Source organism: Cynara cardunculus (genome assembly GCF_001531365.2).
Source record: "Cynara cardunculus var. scolymus isolate 2C chromosome LG 3, CcrdV1, whole genome shotgun sequence".
NCBI classification, from domain to species: Eukaryota; Viridiplantae; Streptophyta; class Magnoliopsida; order Asterales; family Asteraceae; genus Cynara; species Cynara cardunculus.
Window position 1 is genome coordinate 37830266 of NC_037530.1, and position 8327 is coordinate 37838592.

At 29.4% G+C, this 8327-nt stretch overlaps 1 protein-coding gene across 1 annotated transcript in view; it reads right to left on the minus strand.

The window, feature by feature from the left end:
* The window catches only part of LOC112509225, a 4571-nt gene extending 3393 nt beyond the window's left edge, over positions 1 to 1178 (minus strand). Inside the window, exon 1 of the mRNA XM_025114082.1 lies at positions 1168 to 1178. Coding sequence (XP_024969850.1) covers positions 1168 to 1178 — 11 coding nt within the window. The remainder of the gene's footprint in view (positions 1 to 1167) is intronic.
* Positions 1179 to 8327: the final 7149 nt, after the last annotated feature.

Consider the following 8327-nt stretch of genomic DNA (forward strand, 5'->3'; position numbering starts at 1 on the left):
TGCTTCAACAGGTTTTCTTTTTGTGGTTCCATGTGCTCAAATTGGCAGATAATCAAGTAATCAAATACTCAAATAACCCAATAGTCAAATACTCAAATAGGCAAATAACCTAATATTCTAATAAGTAATCTACTAACGTTATTAGCCTAATCTGTAATTAATTCATTAGAAAAAAAAATACTTGGCCAAAGAAAGGAATTAAGGCATATTATGAGAGGCCGAAAGGTTGAGGGGTAGAACCGTAGAGAAGAGCAAGGTGAAACCGTAAGAGGCCGAGAGCCAGAGGCTGAGAGGAGAGCAGATACTCGAGTGGATTCAAGAGCGTCGATTTGAGCGTATGGTCGAGACTTGAGAGACAGATCAAGAGTGTATTAGGTAAACTTTCTTTGAAAAATATGAAAAATGACCCTAGTATAACAAGTTTAAGGGTTGGGCCTATGTTGGCTTGGGCGACAGCCCTGATTACCACCATGAACTTGTGTGTTTGTTTTTCTTGATGGTCATGATTGACATGTGATAGGACTTGTTGATTACCCATATTAATATAAGAACAATGCAATTAAACCAGTAACCGAGATGCCAGTGGATACCCATCAGCTGAAATTCATCCTTTAAAATCCATCAGCTGAAAGTCATCGGCTACTGATCAGGTAGACATAACACAATCATTGATTAACAATTTTTGAGAACAGAAACCTTTACAAAATGCATTCACGATTGTGTTTAAAATATACAACATTTTCTTGCAAAGTGATACTGATRAGTYAAGATTTATATATAAATCTTTTCGATTTCAAGTTCTCCCAAATCATGTTTAAATTTAAATTATATAAACGCTTTTGCATATATAAAGCTGCTTAAGTGCTTGGATTTCACTTTCCCATCTATTTGGGATCAAACCCCATGACAAAATTCCAATAATAACTTTGGTGGTTGCCAACACAAGGGTAATTGTATGCATGGGAAAAATGGATTTTTATTGGACCCAGCAACTAAATGGAGCGGTGGCACCGTAGCACACAACAGAACAAATAGATTTTTATTGGATTGAGATTGTACAAGATAGAAGCTTATATAGGATTCTTGCTATATCTATACGGCAAATCAGTCAATCATAATCCATGGAAACTGACTATAATCGATGCTTTATTTGAGTTTAGAACTAACCTGATACTCATTGTAATGTGATATAGCAGATTCAAACCCTAAAAACACAAAAGGGGAAATTTTAGAAAAGCCCTAAAACCACAAAAAATGGAGTTGATGAAGAAGAGATACAACGATTTTACATACCTAAGACCAGATAACATCGATGTAGGAGATTGGTGACGACGATTGAGGGAAGATTTGCAAGAAGAGTTCGTCGATTGAGATTGAGGAAGCCGATTGTTAGAGTTGAAGAAGTCGTCGATTGAGATTTAGGGCGTCGATTGAGATTTAGGGTGCCGATTGAAAATTTGAAACCCCTGTATTGGGAAATTTAGTTTAAAAAAAAATAATGTGTTTAATATTTTCCATGTCATTTGATTACATGTCAATTTTTATTCCACATCATTTGTTTAAAATACATGTCATTCTTAGTTTACCGGTTACCTGAAGTATATGTAACCCAGGTACTTAAAAGTTTGAGATTTCACATCTTAGATATCAAAATAAAGGTTTTGAAAGTATGTTACCCAAAATAGGAATAAAACTAAAGTACATTACATTTTTATGCAATTTGCCCTTGTTAAAATAGAGTAGCTGTTAGAGCTGAATATATTTTTTTAGAGATTTTAATTTTTAATACTTTATTTTTTTTTAAATTATAGCATAGCTTTTGAATACGATATCTATACTATATTATAAAGCATTTTACAAAAAACTCTTAAAAACTATTTTTTATGCATGAAGTACTGTTTATTAATGCATATTACTTAAAACTCAAGATTACAAGTAGATTATGCGTAAATACAACATATTAAACCTCCATACCTGAAATCGTGTAACTAACTGCAGATAAACATAATCAAATATAGAATAGACATCTCATTTTAAATATAAAAAATATAAAATAAAATAAGGATAATCATTGAGTTCTAACAGAATACTTAATTATTATCTTTATAAAATGTTATATTATTAAAACAAAAAAAAATTATTTCATTATTAAACTTAAATTAAATTATAATAAAAAAATAAATTAAAGAAATTATACAAAAAATGAGAATTTTTAAATAGTTTATTTGATATTAACATTGATATATATATTTTTTAAATTTGGGTTAAATGCATAAAATAGCAACCTACTTTCATAAAATTTCTTATTATAGCATTCTACTTTTGTTTTTCTTTATTAGAGCAATGCACTTTCAAATTATTTTTTATTAAKRCATTGTACTTTAAAAAATCTACCCATAATAGCAATGGGTAACCTGTTACCTTTTAAACCGGTTAACTCTTTGACTTTTTTTCTTGTGTGACTTTAATGAGATGATGTTGATGCCACATCATTTTGATGACTTAACTAAATTTAAAAAAAAAAACCTATTTCAAATTATTATTAATGATTTTTCATTTTTCATTGCTATGATCTAAAAAAACATTTATTTTTTTTTTATTTTTTCTTATTAAGTTGCATTCAAATTAAATATTCTTAGAGTAAAATATTTATTAAATAAATATGAAACATTATTTTCGAGATATATTTTGTTTGTAAAAAAAGTAACTTTTCTTATTTTATGTTGTTCAAATAAATACATATCTTTTAAAGTTCTCTTTAAAATATTAACGAAATAAATTGTTATCTACAATTTTTTAATATTGTTATATTAATAAATAATTCAAAAAAGTCTAATTAATATAATATATTTATACGTCAAGTAAAAAGTTTTTTGAACAAATATAATATATTCTTTAAAAGTAAATATTTTTTTGTAAAACATGAACAATTCTTATTTTTCTTTTTTCAGAAAACACATATTTTTTAAAAATGTTAGCGAGATAAATTGTGTTCTATTAGTTTTATTGATATTAGTATATTAATAAATAATTTAGAAAAATTTTAATTCATTTAAATTTAATACGTTTATTAAATAACATGTAAAATATCTAATATTAAAATTAAAAAAACAGTGTTTAATAATAATTAATAGATGCTATAGTAAAATAATTTTGAAAGTACAATGATGTAGTAAGAAAGTTACATCATTATAGTACATGTGGACAGCCTACGTGGACAATGAGGTGGCATGGAAACCTAGTATAATGGGTAAATTTAAATCAAAAGGCTACCTAATGCTATCATGGGTAAAATTTTCAAAGTACAATGTCCTAATAAAAAATAGTTTGAAAGTACATTGCTGTAATAAGAAAAACTGAAAGTACAATGCTATAATAAAGAAATTTATGAAAGTACATTGCTATATCTTCAAATTTATATTTTATTCAAAAATAATATCATTATTGCTTTCTTAAAAACACATAAAATCGTATTATAACATCGACAGAGACACATAATAAAATAGAATATTAAAATCGAGATGTGTCTTGCTGTATTGCACGAGTACTTTTCTAGTTATTTTATAACCACAATTTTATGGGCCTTGGGCCATCTAACATAGACTTTCTGGGCTTAGAAACATTTGTTTTTTTTTTAAATCTTATTTAGGTGTAATTCTTGTTGCTTTCCTTTAAGAATCGGTTTCCATAATTTATTCGTGTACAACCCATCACCATAATTTGGCTTCCCAGAATGTTTGGAATTGCTTATAAAAACAACTAATTGACTTATTCCGGTGTGGATCCGGTAATAAGCATTTTTAAATGTTTGGATAAATAACTTATACCGGTGCCAAACCGGTAATAAGAAATTTTTGAAAAAATTAAACCATTCTAACTTATAATAAGTTGATAAAGACTTTTGTAGAAAAGTATACGTTGTTTCAAATAAGCAATCCCAAACACCCCTTAAGATCTACTTTTAGTATGATTGTGTGATACGACTTATTGAGAGAGTAGGGGAGAGGGTTGGAGGAGGGTTTGGGAGTCGACAACTAGGGATCAAATCCTTCCGATAGTAAGCTGCGTATCAAAGCTAGGAAGTGTCAGAGAGTTGACTGCTAATTCGCTTTTATACGTAGTGGTTTTCATGAAAACAACGTTTTTACTTCACATGGTAGAGGTAATGTATGCATGTGTCTACTGTATTTAGTGTAAGATTAATTTACAGCCAGTTTGGTTTGACATAATGTTTTTGAGGAGTTTGAATTTCGCGGAAGAATACTAAAGGTCGGTTCAAGTAAGAATACTAAATATCGTGAGAATGTATGACAAAAAAGTTCACCGTAAATATGTAAATCATTGAAAAATAAAATAAAAAAGGCTGTTATGAAAATGCATATGTGAACCGACGTTACAGATTATTCATCTAAGTTTATATGTGCATCTTTAAATGGATGTCTCCAATGATTCACGTATAAATGGACACCCTAATAACCGTTCATCTGTACCGTATGTATATATGTATAACATGCACACATGCATAGAAACCATGAATCGTCTTCAATTATTTATATACATATGTGCACATGTACATAAAAATCAAGAAACATCTTCAATTATTCATATGCAATTAGAATATTCCTCGGGTTTTTTTATATCTTGTTAGAATATTAAAATGGAAAATGACGAAATGACCCTTGCCTTTTAGAAAAGTAGTAGCTTATCCATAGCAACGTGCATGCATACGCCTCATCTTTTACTTGAACAACCAAACATAAATAGTATCTCTTAATTTGTAAGTTAGGGGTTGTTTGTTTACATTTTAAAAGTTTCATTAAGAGGCAACATTTGAATCGTTAAAAGACGAATCTTGTTTGGCGGAAAAAAAATATGTCTCTTAATGGTTCTAAAACTCTCTGAACGATTTTATATATTGGGTATCCCTTAACCATTCAACGCCCTAGTTTTGTTATAAACAATTACCAAACAACTATATTTTATTTTGCACTATATCATGAGAACCACTTAATTATTTTGCATCAAACCATTCAGTAACTGCCAAACATCCCCTTACACAAATTAGTGAAACAAAAAAAAAAAATGGGTATTACGAATAACTGCTATTTGTAGTTCATCATTAAGTATAATTTAACTAGTAAAATCTAATGATAATCAACAGCTTAAATCTTTTCAGAAACATTGAAGATTTATCTTACTGTTATTTCAGAAACCCAAAAATTTGCCGAAATTCAATAGGTTTAGATACATGACCGTTATTTTATAATTCTAAAAATTTATCAAGATATATATATCATGGATCAGATGAAGACAAAATGAATTTATGTTCAAATACAACAGATCCACCAACATGGTCCGACATTCTTTTATCAACCAATAGGCCTTTGTCCTAACAGTATGTGAGTCTTTGGCCTCCTAAAAGGTCAATAGTTCAAATCTCATAAAATGTGAGAAAAATGTATCAGTTTATTTGTTCTATTTACCGTATATAAATATCATATACTTAATTTTTTTTTACTATCCAACATTACTAAATGCCAAAATTGCCCTCCTTTGTTATGTCAAGATCAAATAATTGCACTTGAATCCATCAATAATAATATCTTCAAAAATCAGTTAAGTGGATGATAAAAACCCCTTCTCAATTATTGGACTTAATTTTCACATAAATTTTAATTCTAAAATAAAAATAAAAATAAAAAGTTGTTATGGTGGAGCATAATTCAATTAGTTCACTCTTTTTCCACCACATATTTATTCCATTTAATTATGGGAATATAATATTAACTTTTTGTTTAATCAAATATAATATTTGATATCTAACCTCCTATGCGAGCTGATTAATCATAGAGAGACCATTCTCTTTGCGGGTAGTTCGGAGTCACCGCATTTGAACCTCCGTGGTCATTAGTGGATTTTTTGTTCCTCATTGGATTCGAACTTGGGATCTCTAGACACTTTTGATCTTTGGAACCTAAATTTAAACCAATTAGACGCCACCTTTGTTGTTTGAATACGGATCTTTTTGGTCTATTACAAAATAAAATCATTTAATCAACATTTTGGATATGTATAAAATAATTGAACATCAATGAGTGTGTCTCCACTTGATTCATATTTTGTGGGAATAATGGGAGCGAATTACAAGTTTCGTCCATGCGGTTTCGAGGTTGATTACGGGTCCTCGTGGTTTCATTTTCGTTACGGAGTTGGTCCTTAGAACTAACTTATGTTAAATTAGTGGCATTTTGGTCTCTTTTTCCTTTCATTACGGGAAAATGCAAATTCATCATTGTTTTTTGGATAACAACCCCCGACTTTGAGAAGTTTTTTAACTGCAGTTAGAACAAGGGACCTGATCTGTAACAAAGGTGAAACCACAAGAACCATACCCCTGTATTTAGGGTTCAGGGACCTTGTTCGTAATCAACCTCAAACCACAAGGACGAAATTTGTAATTTACTCTAATAATAAATTATTTCTTTCTAGCAACTTAAAAGGACTTTGCTTTTTATTTAATTTAATCTGTACCCACTATAGGAAAGTCCGATCTTCAAAGTTTTGTGTACAGGAGACGTCTTAATGGTCGAGTAAAGTCTTAATGACTTCATTTAGGTTTTAAATCCGTTGTAATCAATTGTTATATCAGTTGTTTTTACTGCTTGAAAGAGTAAAAAGCAGTGTTTTGTCACCATATGAAGTGCCTCTTTCTCATAGGTCCCAGAATCATTAATTGTTCCATTGGTGAAAGGGTAGTGTCCGGGCTCAAACGCGGAAGCATACACATATGGACCATGCCTCCACTATTATTGAATTCACCCGACCCGACAATACCCGTTTGGGGAATGTCCAGTGCCAAAGTACTACTAAGGACAAATCAGTGAGAGGACATCGCTGTAAAAAATACTGATTTAAACAGAATTCTCGAGCATGGTCCATTTTTCGTTTGTTTACGATAATTCGCTGATTATATATTACTTTCTCCCTTCCAAACTAAACATCCGTGATGAAAAAGGCACACCGTTTTATAAAATGTATAATTATCACAATTTTTGATTAACCAAAAGACAGTTATTTTTAAAAGCAGACTTTGGTTTTAGACAAACCAAAATAAAAATGCGAAGTTGAAACTCAAAAACAAAAGGAATACTAAAGACACACGGTTTAGAAATTTGTAATTTATTACAGTTTTTAGTTAATTAAATGACAAATTTACTTTTAACAACTGAAAATACGATAATTTGTTTATTTCATATTTAATGATATAATTGAAAAATAGACACTTATTCTTTTTGAGTAACCGTGGGTTCTCGGGTTAGCTTACGTGCATAACTCTGAACGACCACAAATGAGACGAAACCATTGTAGGTGAACCCCCATGGCTACATAGGCTTTCGAGTGCTTGAATTCAAACAAGAAAAGATCAAATTTTCACGCATCTTTCTGAGATTTATAAGTAGGGCTGTAAACGAACCGAACGTTCAGCAAACCGTTCAGCAGGAAGTTCGTTTATTTAATAAATGAACGAACATGAACAAAATATTTTGTTCGTTATTAAACGAATGAACATGAACAAGAGTCCCGTTCGTTCATTTATGTTCGTGAACGTTCGTTCATTTACGCTCGTTTATATTCGTTTCTTTATGTTCGTTTATATATATTAAATTTAATATATAATCTTTTATTTATTTAGTTTGAATTTAAATAAAATATTTATTTAAGTTTAACTTTTCAGAATTTATTTAGATTTAAATTGTATCATCATTTTGTCTAATTTGAAATTTCTACCTCTTCATCATTTATGTTCGTTTTATTCACTTAGCCCGTTCGTTTGTTAGCATGCTAAACGAACAAACACGAACACAAATATTTTCGTTCATTTACTGTTCATGTTCGTTCGTTTGTTCAATTAAAACAAAAGAATATTCGGTACGTGTTAGATGGAATTCCGCACACCTTCAAGGATCTACGTACAAGTCTTTGAAAGTGGCCCTATGCACCAAGTCAAAACTCAGGACAAAATATATGGTTCTAAAAATAAGTAATTGCTACATTTATTGATTTAATTTAATTTAATATTATAATTTTATTTTTAATAACTAAGAAATAACGAATTTACCTATTTTATAATTAAAAAATAAAAAAATTAATGAACACCTTGATAACCGTTCATATACACATGTGCAAAAAAATAATTGAAGACGTTTCTTGAAAACTATGCATGTCATGCATATGTGTATATCGAAAAATTTATTTACAAATTACTTATATATATATATATATATATATATATATATATATATATATATATATATATATATATATAT